This window comes from Mercenaria mercenaria, chromosome 2, assembly GCF_021730395.1.
Source record: "Mercenaria mercenaria strain notata chromosome 2, MADL_Memer_1, whole genome shotgun sequence".
Taxonomy (NCBI): domain Eukaryota; kingdom Metazoa; phylum Mollusca; class Bivalvia; order Venerida; family Veneridae; genus Mercenaria; species Mercenaria mercenaria.
Genome location: NC_069362.1, coordinates 109,473,922 through 109,489,909, shown reverse-complemented (window position 1 = coordinate 109,489,909; position 15,988 = coordinate 109,473,922). Strand labels below are relative to the sequence as shown.

The 15,988-nt window shown below is 33.6% G+C and overlaps 1 protein-coding gene across 4 annotated transcripts in view; it reads left to right on the top strand.

Annotated features, from left to right (window-relative positions):
- The window catches only part of LOC123564875 (uncharacterized), a 531,225-nt gene that overhangs the window by 71,342 nt on the left and 443,895 nt on the right, over positions 1 to 15,988 (top strand). For all 4 annotated transcript variants that reach the window (XR_008369995.1, XM_053537514.1, XM_053537515.1 and 1 more), the window contains exons 18-25: positions 1,084 to 1,275; positions 2,638 to 2,838; positions 4,557 to 4,742; positions 7,217 to 7,438; positions 7,986 to 8,183; positions 9,012 to 9,245; positions 10,341 to 10,580; positions 15,134 to 15,337. Coding sequence is in view for 3 of the 4 variants with exons in the window: in XM_053537514.1 (XP_053393489.1) it covers positions 1,084 to 1,275; positions 2,638 to 2,838; positions 4,557 to 4,742; positions 7,217 to 7,438; positions 7,986 to 8,183; positions 9,012 to 9,245; positions 10,341 to 10,580; positions 15,134 to 15,337 (1,677 nt within the window). In the remaining variant the exon portion in view is untranslated. The remainder of the gene's footprint in view (positions 1 to 1,083; positions 1,276 to 2,637; positions 2,839 to 4,556; positions 4,743 to 7,216; positions 7,439 to 7,985; positions 8,184 to 9,011; positions 9,246 to 10,340; positions 10,581 to 15,133; positions 15,338 to 15,988) is intronic.

The window sequence follows — 15,988 nt, the reverse complement described above, 5'->3', positions numbered from 1 at the left end:
TTGTCTTAATTAAAAATGCCTTAATAAGAATACTACTACTACTGTTAATAATATCTTTGTTTAAAGAAGGTTATAACACATTAAGAAGCTTGCAAACAATTATATATATATTTAAATGTTCCCTTCTGAAATTAAAATAAAAAGAAACAAATACTTAAATATCATGTGTACCATCAAAAAATAAATATCTGTAGTGACTGAAACACTTAAGGCAGCTTACATGCCATTACCGCTTAAACATTATTCAAACAAAACAAATAGAAATAAAAGAAAGTATTATTGTGCGACAGATTCATTCTACTGAAATCAAAAAAGAACAATCGTTTATTCTGTAAGATACTATTAAGATATGTATCGTACATTTAAGATCGTTTACGTTGAGAATAATTATAGGTATGTTCTTCCAACATTTATACCAGTACTATGATTAAAAAATTGATTTTTAACAGAGTTTGTGTTAGGTCTGGTGCATAATGCAATGTCTTAATGTGAACTTGATTTCAAATTGTACATTTTATTGATTAGAACAGTCATCAATATCGACATATATCTGGCGTTATATTATTTACTGTTTTGAAAACTACTACTGTTGTGTGGTATTAACATCTATCGAGGAATGGCAACATTAACTTCTCAACTCAAACTGATAACAACAGTTGTGGTCACTTTTTATTATTATCTGTTTAACTTTATATATCAAACATCCAGTAATTATCAGCAATTAGCATAAGTTTTGTTGTTCACAGTTTGATTTTGGTAAAGATTATAGTCAGTCTTATGTTTGTATCTTAATATTTACAATTTTTTATATTTCTTTCGTCGAAATACTATTAAATTTATATAAGATCAACCTTGTTAAGGAAAACTATACTGTCTACTCTTATATATTTCGGAACGTAATGTCAGTTGTACTTTTTAGCCTAGCCATTGCGGAGAGTAGTTTCTCTTTACAGAAATGGCAAAGATTGTAAACAAACTTTCGATTTGAATCTGGAAAATCATCTATATTCTGTGTTATGTTTATATATATCAAAGTATTTGTACTTACATTCTATAAAGAACAAAGTTTGGCTTTTTTTAAAGATATCAGAGAATGTGATGATGAGAAAGGAGGCTGCAGTACAAGATGTGTGGAGGAACCAGGACCTTACAAGTGTGAATGTGATCCAGGATTTGAACTGTTTGAAGGTGACGGATTTAATGGCTATGACGTTCCTGCAGGCGAGACTGGATTGCGGCGTGGAGATCGTTACCTGGTTAACCATACATGTGTCCGTAAGAAGCCTTATCTAAATTGATAAGTAATTTGTGATTAGAATCTGGCAAAAAATATAATACTGTGATGTCATTATTATTTATGGTAGATTAATTTTCCTGATGTTAAGGGTTCTTTCACAAAATCAGGTACCAAGGAACAGGTTAAATTCTATTCGTATTGTCTGCAAACTCAGAGTTGACTTTTTCATACCAAATTTTCACCTTTGGCAGGATTAGGTTTCACAAATTATAAATTGTAAATATCTTACAAGTGAGATATAATTTTAAAATTTGGCATAGTTTGAGAAAATACATTGCAACTGGCATGTCATATTGTTTTGCAAATCAAAACTTTTAATCATTTTGCAATTTCTTTTCACTTTGACAAGTCACTAAAACGGTGATTTATCGCATTATTTAAAAGAGCTATTTTCATAGCAGGAACACAAAATCATAACAAAAGCAGAAATACATCATTATTCTGCCAAAACACAAGGATATTAATGACAATATTTTGTGGTATTTGAGCACATTTGTAGTGAAAATGCTATATCTTGTGTGTCAGTCCTGAGCAGTGAGAAGGGCATGGCCTCAGACTGTAATTTCAATTAATATTTTGTGGTTTGCTGATGCATATAAAAAGCTGTCGGGGATATCTTTGCTGAAAAGACCTCATGTACTGCCAAAAGTCATCCTACAAGAGTTTTCCAGTGACGGATAATCAGACCAACTGTTTAATATTAAGGCCCATCATTGGCAGAGCAGAAATATGATTAGTAAATTTAGTAAAAAAGTTCTTTACTTGCATTTCAGAGAATATTTTCTGTTTGATGGTTACTGAATAACTTTTTGTATTCTAACTTATATTTTTCACAAAATAAAAAAAAGATAAAACTGTATTATGAAAGCTAGAACGTACCTACCAAAATAAAGTGGTGCCCTCAACAAGACCCATAAATTGATACCCTTTATTAAATAGGAAGTCTAACCATGCTGTGTTTATCTATGTAAATTCTTATTGGCTATAAAACATCCAATCAAAATTTCAGAATCTTAACATACACAATTTGCTTGTGCATTAACATGTTTTTCAGAAACGTATTTGGTCTTGCAGAATGCAATGGCTCATAACTCATTTTCTTAATTGAATAATGTGCAAAAGAAGAAAATACTTTCATTGTTGAAATTTATGAAAAAATCTTTAAAAACAAATATCTTATTTAAAAATGAAAAGTGTTGCATTAAAAAAATTTGTTTATGAATATAATAGAAACAACAGTTGTTTCATAATTGGTTATGGTATACAAAAGTCTTTCATGCTGTATTTTTTATAGATTAGATAATGTTTTAGTATTTCAATTATTCACAATCTTTTTATAGGTGTACAATGTCCAACCTTGCCACCAGTGTCGAATGGAAAGTATCTCACAAACAGAGACTCTAACTTATACTTTGAGGATACAGTTACATTACAATGTGCTGACGGGTACCAGGTGAATAAAACTGGCCTCTCGGGAACAACTTCTTTTGTATCTTCATGTAAAAATGATGGAACATGGGATGAACTATATAGCTGTGAAGGTAAGATGGCTACTTGTTTCAATTTTTAAAGTTTGTACTGTGAAACATGCATTCATGTACTATTATATGTTCCATACCTCATATATTTATTTCAATATAAATGAGATGTGAAACCAAAAATGTTTATAGTTCTGTTTGGCACCATGTAACTGTGTTGTTGCACCGAATACCCAGGTTGAATTAAATCAAATAAGACTTTATCTATTTTTGCAGTCTTTTTACATTGGTTGTTAAACCAAGATGGACAGAGTTGAGGAAATCATCCCTCCGGAATATTTTTGTTTCTATTGAATCATTTGATGCCAGTTTTGAAAAGTCCTGAAAAATGTCTAATGGTCCTGGAAAATTGTTTAAATTTATTCCTGACTCTTTTAAAATGCTACAGAAGACCTTAAATATTGTTTAAAAGTTATAAAATTGATTAAAGGTTTGTAATTTTTATTATCTGCTGTGATAGTTTATGTATAGCAGGAAAAAGAACTTATTTCTATCAGGGTCAGACTAATAATGGGAGGAAAACACTGGTTCCTGACTTTAGGATTAATCACAGCATGAATTTTGCATCCAGTCATTTTTTGTCTCGCTTTCCAGTTGTCAGATTGTTTTGATAAAAAAATGATTGATGAATTTGGAGCAGACTATTTTATTTTCAAGATTTGGATTTTGTCAGTGATGAAATAACCAAAATAATTTCTTACATCCTCACAGCTGACAAGTGATAATAAATTTTCTAACCTCTGAGAAATCTCACAAAGTGACATGCTGCTGTAAAAATATTCTGTGTAAAAATACATGAAAACTGGTCATGGTAAATAAGAAAAAGGTTCTTTAAAAACATTAAGGACAAAAAGGCAGACAAAATATCCCTTTTGATATATTTTATAAAAACTTTAAAATTAAACAAAGATGGCAGAAAATACCATTTTCAAGATGATGGTTATCAGTTATAAATGGAATGTAGTGAAAATTTGGATATAATAGGAAAAAAATGAAAGTTTAGATGGTCAACTTGAGCAAGTGGGGTTTTGTACAGGGAGCAGTTTGTCCGTATGCCTGTCTCCTAAAAAGTCATAAAATTCTTTTGGTTAGTCTGTATGCACCCTGTATAAATTTTTAATTCAAATCTTTCACATTTGTAATAAAAAACTTATATATATTCCTGTTACTTTTTATGCAAACCATGTTTATCAAATTTGTATTTTACTAGTACATGTGTACTGAAATACTCTATTCCAGTTGAGAAATTTGGTTATAATCTTTTTTTTAAAACCTCCATGGAATATGTAACAATAGCCGGTGAATGTAGACCAGTGTAAATGATAAGTCTTTAAAAGTAGTTAAAGTAGTTCAGTAGATGCTGAAACCATGAGCTGCTTTTTGACTTCCTTTTGTTTTCGCTCTGATTTTTCTCCTTATTTTGTATTCATCATATAACACATTTTGTATTCATCATATAACATAACACATTTTGTATTCATCATATAACACAATATTTATTTGTGTCTGCTCATATTTTCATAACCACTGAATGTATTTCTACAAAACTAGTTCAGGAATTAGGTAAAACTCATAATCATAACATTTTCTTTCCTTGTATCAAAGCAGTATCTTGTGGTATTAATCACTTTTAGTGATAGCTCTAGTTTTGTACATGTATTCCTGTGATACATGTGCTTCAGTCAGTGAACTTGACAGCAATTTGTTCTGTTTATTTACAGCTAGAAAATGCAGTTTACCAGCAACTCCTACATATGGCGTTTATGACAAGACAGAAGTTATGTTTGGTGAAACTGTTACCTTAACCTGTAACTTGACATCAATCAAGACAAAAGAACTGAAGGCTATGTGTATCTATGATGGAGGGAATGTAGGGTTTGCTGGAGCAGATATCACCAAATGCCCAGGTAAAATTGTGCAACTTGTGGTAAAGAAAATCTTGTTTGGCATCAGTTATTGAAGTGAACCTTAGTCTGTAGGTAATTTATAGCAATACTGGGGTTGATACTGCATGCTGGTAAAGTGGCAGGTAAAGTGGCATCAAGGTCAAGGTCACTGTTGCTAGAACTAGAAAAGAAACCTTGGATTAATATTTTGATAGCCAATATAAAAACTAAGGTTGGGATTATATATGGAGTCATTTGTGTGGCATTATTTGATTATTCTGCAAGATTGAAAAATTCCACCATTTACTGTACTTTCTGTAATGTAGAAGTTTGAAGGGCATTGGATAGACTTTTGCTTTACCTCAGGTCAAGGTCATTTTTTCTAAAATAGAAAAATGGTTTTTACAAATATTAAAAACAATGATTTCATGATGTTGCCACATTTCTCCCAGATCCATCAGTATCTTGCTTGGTCAGGAAATATGTAATTTCAGACACTATTTCAGGAAGTACTTGGAATTTAGAATTTTCTTTTATTTCTTCCTTTAGTTATTTTTATCTGTTGTGTTAAAAAATAACTATTTGCTGAGATTTCATTTTCATCAAACCTTTTCAACACATACAGTTGGCTAAACTTAAAAGTCAAGACTACACTTGTGTTAAATTGACATTATAGTTCTGAAAACTTAGATCTGAAAAATATACCAGGTAGTGTTTTTTGGTATTTTCTATGAATAAGTAGTTCCCAGTGGTAAAAACTGCTGCCTTCCACAAAGAATAAATGTTATTTCAATGTTTTTTGGTTTCCATGGCCCACAAATTTTAGGGGGCACATATATTTTCTCTTGTCAATTCCTCTGACATCATCGACTGAATTTGTAGCGTGCATATCTCTAAGAGATTTGACAAGGAATCATCAGACTACAATGGATTTTTGATCAGCTGGTCAAGTTGTACACATGAAGTTTTGTTTTAGATCTCACACAACCAGTCCAGAGTTATGGCACTTAATGTCAGCAAAAATAAGCAAACAAGGGCCTAAAAATATGTTTGTACCTTAAAAACTGTTTGACCAAGGGTCATAAATCATTAGATGAATATTATTCAGTATGTGACATTGTGCACCATGGGTTTTGATTGAGATATAACACTGCTAGCCCAGAGTTATGGCACTTGATTTGTAAAAAAATATGTCTTAACAGGATTTTTATTCAGTATATGAAGTTGTTCACCTGGGGTTTTGTTTTGGACTTCACTTGGTCAGTCTATAGTTATGGGCATTGATCTAGTCAAAAATATATGTAAATGGTATAAAAATTTGTGTAGTGTTTGACCTAGAATCATGAAATTTAAGGAATTACTATATAGCATTTGAAGTTGTGCATCTGAATACCAAAAGGCCTTATAAGTTTGTGTCATATATATCTCAAAGAGTATTTGACTTTGGGTCATGAAACTGTATAGGCATATGTTCAGCATGTGAATTTGTGCACCTGGCATTTTGTTTTTGATTTCACTCTGCAAGGCTAGAGTTATGGCCCTTGATTGATCAAAAATATGTATTAAGGTAAAAGTTTGTGTTGCATTAATCTCAAAAAGCATATGACCTGGAGTCATGATATCTTATAAGAATGTTGTTCTGTATGTGGAGATGCCCACCTGAGATGGACCAAAATATCATGATATATTGTGTTCTGAATGCAAGTCACAATATCCAACGTGCTAATTTAATAAAACAGGATAATAAGGAATAGATAAGCTAGTGAAAATCATACATGATATAGATCTACTCTTATGGGTTAAATTTTGATAGTTTTTTTTTTAAAAGCTGTAAAAAGATCCTTTGGAAGCATAGAAAGCAACAAAGCAGAATAATTGGAGACTTGGTTTGACTGAGTCTGTTCATGAGAAGTAATGAAATGTGCAACTGTTACACCTCTCACGCCCATAGCATCGCCTAAAGCTTGTCACATTTTCTTCAGCAGAAAAATTCAACACATGATGATGAGGTTTTCATTGATATAATCAGGATCTAAACAATTTGTTTATTTGAACCTAGCCACTAAGGACACAGCATTATTTTTATTCAGTAAAGGCTGTGTCAGTAAGAAATGGAGATAAGAATTGAATTTGGGGCTTTGGTTACAACCTATACCATTATCAAGTGGAAAGAAAATGAAAGCGGCAAGAATAATTTTAGGATACATTCAAATTTCATTCATTTGAACTCAACAGGAACAGCAAAATCTGTTTGAGTTATCCGTAGTTCGAGCCATTTAACAAAATTCATAAAAAGGGATATTGCTGGGACCTGACAACTAGTTCAAGCGAAGGGTGGTGTACAAATTATCCGAGTTCGAGAGAAACAAAGTTTGACTGTTTATGATTTTTAATTCTCATATCAGAGATTTGAAGAATTGTATAAAGACAGCAGCACATAGGCCAGTTGATGTATGGAACAACTTTATAATGTATATTCAATTTTCATTATGCAGAAATTGATTGTGGTGAGCCCGAGTTGGTAATGCCAGTGGGTGGAAAATTCTTTAACAACATAGGGCCTGCAACAAACACATATCTACCTTCCACCTCCAAGTTTATTTTCGACTGTGACAATGGTTTTGATGTCACTGGATTCTCGAATGATGATGAAGGTAACACTACTGTCAGGTGTAAGAAAAATGGCCGATGGAACTTTGGGACACTGGCTTGTGCTGGTAAGGATAAAGACTTTGAATATGTTTAATGTATTAAAGTATTTGCCACAATCTGTTGAATTCCATATAGGAACAAATTATAGACTGTATGTGAATTACCAAAACTATGCTAAAAACTACATGTGAACAAATCTACCTCTTTATAGGGACTACCAGTTTAAACATTTAAATTCTGTTTTACCATTTACCTAAAGACCATCTGCAGTTAAAAAAACAACAAAAAAAACAACATAATTTTTTTGCATTTTGTTTGAACAGTCTATGCACATACCACCTGTCTCTTATATTTCTAACACTGCTAGCTTAATGTTTTTCAAATTTAGACATTTAAATTTTATTGTTATTGAAGACCATCTGCAAAAAGAATGAACATTTTAACTCTCCATACATGATTATAAAAGAAAACCGACAAAATATCATTTTATTGATCTGTGTAGATATCTTTTTATTGTAAAGTTTGTAATGACATTGAAATATAATGCAGATTATTTTAACTTTGTACAAGTATGTAAGCTCCTGACTCTAACTGCTTTCTTCTTTTCTGAAGGAAAAATGTGCACAGACCCTGGTACTCCTGGAGATTCTAAACAGGTAGTTAATGGATATGAGATTGGCTCAGTTCTTTATTACACATGTGACAGAAATGGATTTACAATAACAAGTCCTACTAATTACACATGTGATTACATTGGTAATAATGCAGTGTGGTCTAACAATCTAGCTGGAAATCTTCCTGAATGTAGAGGTACATATCTTTGTATTTTGTTTATAAACTTGTTTTTAATGATGAAAAGTAAGTCTTGGAGAAACCTGTAATCTATGTAATTGGTAATCAGTTTTTCATCACCCAGTATGGCAGCATCAGATATGCAATATCTTCATGAGTGGTGCAGGAACAAGTGAAAATGTGAATTAAGGTGTTAGTGAAGGTCTTGTATGAGAATTCTAGTATGGTCCTCTCTCAAGAGGGGTAATGATGGGGTGTGAGAGTAAGAAATATGCTAAGAAAGGCCCAAATCATATGTGTCGCATGTATCTCAAAAAGTATCTAAACAGATTAAAATATGCTCAAAAGGGCATTGGTTTTTCTGTCATATGTTTCTTTAAATGTATTTAACCTATGGTCAACCTTGGGTTTTGTTTAGGATTTCTATCAGTTGGACCAGATTTCTGGCCCTTGATTAAGTCAAAAATATGCATGTAAGGCATCTATGTTTGTATTGCATGTTTCTCAAAAAGTTTTTGACTAAGACTCATAAAACATGAGAGGATTGTTATATAGCATGTGAGGTTGTGCACCAGGCTGATATATAATACTGTGCAAATGTTGTTTGTACCCATCATAACATTTAATCCTTAAACTGAACAGAATGTATTTGTATTGTATTTACTCTGTTTATAACTCTTGATCAAATTAATGATATTAGGTAGGACATTGTTTACAATACTTAAGTCCTAATATGTAAAGTATTTTGTGATGAACCTATCTCTGTTAATTCATGGTTCACAGAGACAGTAAAAAAGAACCTTCACTGATCAAGAATACATTGCTCAGCTAATTATTGTTTTACAGACACAGAAAATCCAACATTTAGTGGTAGCTGTGGAGAGACATACAACATTGATGCAGTTGATCAAGTGTTCTTCACACCTGGAACAGCCAGTGATAACTTTGCAGTGGCCTCATTCAGCAGGATTGATCCTTTACAGTCTGGTGACAGGCTGCTTGTTGATACCTCAGTAACTTACACTGCGAGAGATTTCCAAGGAAATGATGAAACATGTACAGTTACCTTTAATGTTATAGGTAGGTATTTTTGACATAGATGCATTAGAATTGAGCACTAGCTTAACTCCACATTGACACTGTAGGTCTTGGCCTCCACATAGACTTTAGGAGTGGTTTCTTCAGAACTTATCTTTGGTTTCTAGCTCAACTGAAGAATGCTCCTGTATATTAATCATAATTTTTATATTCTAGACAATTTTTTTTTAGGATTATGTGTCTAAACCCCCTCCCCCTTTATCAGATTTGGTCACACTACACCTCTGTTGGGTATTTGTGCCCCTATAACAGCCACCACCCACTTCCCTTTCCAAATTTCATTCCTCTGAATTTCTGTAGTGCATTTGTCAAAACTATTTGACTAAGATTCATTAAACATCGTACAATAATTATTCAGTTTGTGAAGTATTTTTGCCTGTAGTGCCCTGGACTGAAAATGGCTTCAAACTTGTAAGAACAGTATGTTTTGTCTGTCTGTCTTAATAAGATGATTGTCAGTAGTCAGTATATGACCCCTGTTGTATTTCATTTCAGCAAAGGTCAAAGCATGCAAAATTATATACCTACTTTCCTCAAACAGGCCACCGTGATGGCATATGTGTTTTACAAGATGCGTATTTTAACAAGTTTCCACCAATGATTTCAGTGAGAAAGAGATGGAATGAAACATACATATTAGAGTATTACAAACTTGCTTCAACCATTTAAAAATGAGTTGAAATAGGAAAAATTTCTAAGTGTTGCAGAAATATAACAAACTTGTGAATGGCTGCATATATATTTTTCTTCTATGAAAATGTTTGGATTTGAAGTTCTGTTGGTGTTATCAATGAACAAAAGAAGGGTTTAATATATATACTACTTGCAGTTAGGGATTCTGAAGTGAAAGAAATTCTGAATACTTGTATCTAATGTTATTTGCACTTAGGATTTTTGAACTCAACTAGATTCTGAATACATAAAATTTAATGTAACATCACTTGTAGTTAGGATTTCTGAAAGAACAAAGTTCTGAGTACCTATATTTAATGTTAACAGTAGTAAGAGTTTCTTCTTGTAGTTAGGGTTTCTGAACTGAGAGAAATTCTGAATATCTACATATATTTAATGTTTCAGATCGCACAGTTAAGCCAACACTTGGTTGTCCGCCATCAAAGACAATTTCTGTTTCTGGTAGAGATTCTGAGGCCTATAATACATCTAGTGAAATCTCAGTATCTGGTGGTACGCTTCAAGTGAGCCCATCATCACTTGCTGTGTCTGTTAGTAAAATTGGCACAGCTGACATTGTTACAGCTACTGCAGAAGATGAGTTTGGCAGGGAATCCATGTGCAAATTTATGGTTGATTATGTTGGTGAGTAAACAAAAACTTTTTATCTTAAGGTAATGGGCCCATTATGACAATCTGTAATTTCAGTTTTATTGAGTTTTCTCTGTATGAGCTTCATTTACCACTGAAGAAAAATTAAATAACAGACAAGAATATGAAAATATTTAGAAATTGAAATTTTATCACCAGGATCAACAACCTTAAGTTTATGTATTATTTTGACATGTTGTAACTGTTGACTGCTTAGTATACACCAGCAAAGGTTTTAAGTTCACAGCGGGAGGGGGATAACAATTTCCAAATTTGTGTTGTGTATGCATGTATCTCAGGAAGTATTTGGTCCAGACTCCAGAAGCATCAAACCTTAGAAGATTGTCATATCAAACCTTATAGGATTGTCGTTCAGCCTGTGAAGTTTTGCACCTGTTGTTTTAATTGGGTTCTCACATAGCCTGACCAGAGTTATGGCCCTTAACTTAGATAATACATGTATAAAAAGGGCCTAAAAGTTTGTCTCGTTTCTCTATAAGTATTTGACCTAAGATAAGATTATAATCAGCATGTGAGGGTTTTTTTATGCCCCCGGCATCTACTGATCTCAAGAATGAATTGATACTAATACAGATGTAACCAGTGACCATTCCTCATCATCAAACATCACCTGACCTCAGTTTGACCTTGACCTCGTTTTGGACTTAGGTTGCTTTATATGGGCCATCTCTTGGTTAACCAAATGGGACCGTTTTGTCTAACATCAATACCGCTTACAAGAATGAATTGATACTAATGCAGATGTAACCTGTGACCTTTCCTCATCTTTAAACATCACCTGACCTCAGTTTGACCTTGACCTCGTTTTGGACTTAAGTCGCTTTGTATCGACAAGGATGCCACCGGTGGCATCAGGCGTTTATTGAACGCAGCTCCTTGTTTAGCATTTTTCAGCCAGATCAGAATTATTGCCATTGACTATTTAAAAAAATTGCAGTAAAAAGTAATTGCCTTAGAGCCATACAGATTTAAGTTAATGTTATTTAGGTTGTGCATTTGTTGTTTTGTTTGGGATTTTACTCAGCCAGACCAGTTATGGTTCTTTGACATAGTGAAAAATATGCAAAAAGTGCTTATTAATAAAAGTTTGTGCTGCAAGTATCTTTATAAGAAGTGTTTCACCTAGAGTCATTCAATTATGTGCAGTGACAGAAAATGGGGGTACTCCTGTCCTGTGGATACACTTGTTCTTTTGATGAATGTTATTCACATAAGACAGTTTTATTTATTGAAACAATGTGTTATGACATATATTTAAGGTTAAGGTCAGCTGAATGCCTGGAGGGCAATTATATTCTTTTGGTATTTTGCAAGCTTAAATTGTAGTAACCTTTAAATGTAGATTTGCTTGTCAAATTATTTTCTAGCAAATGGAAGCACTGCAGAGTTATGTGCCCTAAGGCACAGAGAAAAATTTTAAATAAGGAGTTGTTGTCTACAATTTTGTTTAAAGTGTTCTTGATATATCCAACTGTTAGTCTTTGAGATGTTGAACAATTGTTGCTTAGTTGTGTTTGATTGCTAAAGATAGAATCCAAATTGGCTTTGAAGAATCTTCAAACTTGCTTGCACAGGTATAATTTTTACGCCCCTGCACATTAAAGTGGAGGGCTTTCAGTGTTGCTGCTGTCAGTGTGTATGTATGTCCATACATATTTACAAGCTTAAGTCCATCCGTTTGTACATTCTGAATCTTGTGTGTCCAACTCCTCTCACACTTACTAGCTCACCTGTCACGTAGTGACAGGGTGAGCTTTTGTGATCACCCGTCGTCCGTCCGTACGTCCACAATTTCCTTGTGAACATCATAGAGACCACATTTTGTATTTGATTTTTATCAAACTTGCACTCAACTTGTATGGGCATAATATCTCGGTTCTCTTCGAAAATTGGCCAGATCCCATCATGGGTTCAAGAGTTATGGCCCCTTAAAGGGCCAAAATTTGCTGTTTTTGGTTTGTGAACACGATAGAGACAACATTTCACAATCAACTTTAATAAAACTTGCACACAACTTGTATTGGCATAATATCTCGGTTCCTTTTGAAAACAAGGCAGATCCCATCATGGGTTTAAGAGTTATGGCCCCTTAAAGGGCCAAAATTTGCTATTTTTTGCTTGTGAACACGATAGAGACAATATTTTGAAATCAACTTTAATCAGACTTGCACACAACTTGTATTGGCATAATATCTCAGTTCCTTTCGAAAACAAGGCGGATCCCATCATCGGTTTAAGAGTTACCCCTTAAAGGGCCAAAATTTGCTATTTTTTGCTTGTGAACACAATAGAGACAATATTTTGCAATCAACTTTAATCAAACTTGCACACAACTTGTAATGGCTTAATATCTCGGTTTCTTTCGAAAACTGGCCATATCCCGTCATGGGTTCCAGAGTTATGGCCCGTTAAAAGTCCAAAATTTGCTATTTTTGGCTTGTGCAGTCATATAGAGACTTCATTTATTGTTTGATTTGATACAAACTTGCAAAATATCTTCAACAACAATAAATCTTGGATTCCATGATGAATCTGTCAGATCCAGTCATAGGTTCTAGAGTTATTTTATATCTGATTACCTCCCCTGATATTAATCAAAATGAATTTGTATCAGTAAGAACTTATAGGACTCATTTGAAATTTCATTATTGTCATAAGTTTGACTCAGACAATTAGGGTAGATAACTATGGACTGAATCTTATCATTAAGAGCAATGGTATTCAGGTGAGCGATATAGGGCCATCATGGCCCTCTTGTTGTCCGATTTGCCTCAATCTTAAAGCAGCATGCCTCCAGATTTGGCTAAAAAATAATCTTTCTTTCAAATTGAAGTTGTTTTTTTTTTATGAACATTAGAATATGAATTTTTATGCCCCCATATATAGATTTGCCCTTGTCCGTCCGTCCTTCCGAGAATGTTGTGTTGCGCCTAGCTCCAAAAGTATTTGATGTAGAGTCACAAAACTTTAAAGGAATGTTGGTCAGCATGTGTAGTTGTGCACCTGGGGTTTCGCATCTGGATTCAATCAGTCGTGTAGGAGTAATGACCCCTGACTTCGTGAAAATTGGTCATTTTAGTGTTGTGTCGCACCTAGCTCCAAAAGTATTTGACCTAGAGTCACAAAACTTTACAGGAATGTTGGTCAGCATGTGTAATTGTGCACCTGTGGTTTCGTGTCCGGATTCATTAAGTTGTGTAGGAGTTATGGCCCCTGACATAGTTAAAAATTGGTCATTTTAATGTTGTGTTGCGCGTAGCTCCAAAAGTATTTGACCTAGAGTCACCAAAGTTTACAGGAATGTTGGTCAGCATGTGCAGTTGTGCACCTGTGGTTTTTGCGTCCGGATTCATTCAGTATTGTAGGAGTTGTGGACCCTGACTTAGTTAAAAATTGTTCATTTTAATGTTGTGTCGCACTAATTAGTAGTATAGGGAACGTTTTAGGTGCACGAAAGCGCATGCGCAGGTAGTATAGGGTACATTTAGGGTATTTCGGAATGGTATCTTTCAAAATGACATGAGCTTCTCAATTCAAACTGATAACAAAAGGTGTGATAGTCTTTTTTGGCACAATCAAATGGCCAGTAATTACCGGCAATGAGCGTGTCACCTCCTGTCAATTTGGTTGTTAACAGTTGGATCTCGGTTAAAGATAATACTTCATCTTTAATTAGTATCATAATATTTGTGATTATTTAATATTTCTTTCATCAAAATACCTTAAAATTTATACGAAATTAATTTTGTTTGAAAGAAAAATAAACCACTTGATCTTTTACGGAACGTAACAGCTATCTTAGATTTTAGCGTTGACAGTTAGCATGGAGAGTAGTTTCCCTTTACCAAAATGGCGAAAATTGGAAACAAACTTTTGAAGTTCGAAAATGGTCTATAACTGTGTATAATGTGCACCAGGGGTGGTCCTGGGGGTGGGGGGGGGGGGGGTGAAAAAACTGCGCATTATACATGGGTATCTACATTATACTACTAAAAGTAGTATGTGGGTCCTTTTGGTGTTAAAAAAGTGCATGCGTATGTGCTCTAAGTAAACAGTATATAAAGACTGACTTACTATTTAGATGATTAGGCAGTTGTTGGAGAAATGCGCTTTTCTCAAAAGCATCTCTAGTTTGCTTAAAACTTCCACAGATGAACAAGCTAGATGCTCAAATGACCATAAAGAAAGGAATTTTTTCCTGTGATTATTTTTTACAGCCTTTAAGGCCATTTGATTGTTTTGCTGTAGAGAAAAATGTTGTGTGTTCAACTTCTTTTTGAAGGAATTGAATCAAAGTTACTCAGATGCACAGCCTTATCTGGATACATTTTTCTTCATTTTTTTTGTCAAGCATCCTTCTTAAGAGAATGGTCATGGCTAAAAATTTTCTATTTTGAGGACAGTGTGTGGGGGCATAATTCTAGATTTTGCTTGTGGAATTTTAAAGAGAATTTTATAAACCAATGATGTTTGTCATTCTGTGATCTATGTATCTTTTATTTCAACCAGTATTCTGTATCTTTCAGCGAATGCTTGTTTCCAAGAACAGATATTTGTTGACAATAATGCATTGAGAGACTGCAACGAAGTTGGTGGGAATCTTGTCTGCGAGTCCACCTGCAAAACAGGCTATATTTTCTCTGATAAAACCAGTGCCAAGAATTTCACATGTTCCGGGACAGGGAACTGGGATTATACCAGTACTTTACCTCATGATCGCTTCTGTCTATGTAAGTATTTATGTTGACTCAAATGCTTACAAACTGTAAAAGACTGTATAACTTCAAGTGTCTTGTGCTTTCTTGTTTTATCTTTATTTTGGATTTCATGTAATTAAAGCCTCTATTATAGAAGAAATGTTATCTCCTGCAGAATATTACATTTATGATATCTGCTACCTGTTAGCTTTATGTTAAAGATATTGGTTAATGTGGAATTATCATTCCTGTTTTGTTTGATGTGGTGATAAACAGAACTTCATGCCATGGGTCTATCATTCAAGTACAATCCTAGCTGGCACTACAAATGAGGTCAATGAGAATCAGTAGATTTCATAAGTATTTCAGAATATAGATAACTTCTAGACATCAGGTAGAAAAGCAAGAGGTCTTTGTAGGATTTTTGTCTTTTAAGGATATCTTTAATCATTTTTGTTTCATACAGTCTTAGGAATTTTAGTTTATACATATTTTGAGAAATGTTTTAACTTTGTTAAATTTTAGTCCCAACTGTTTGTTCCCATTGGAATATAGAGTGGTATAGTTTGAGTTTGTCTAATTTCATGTCCATTCCATATCTTTTTAACCAATTTAAAGATATTTATGAAACTTTCTGATATTGACAACATGCAGAACCTATGTTCTGATTGCAATGTTGCAATG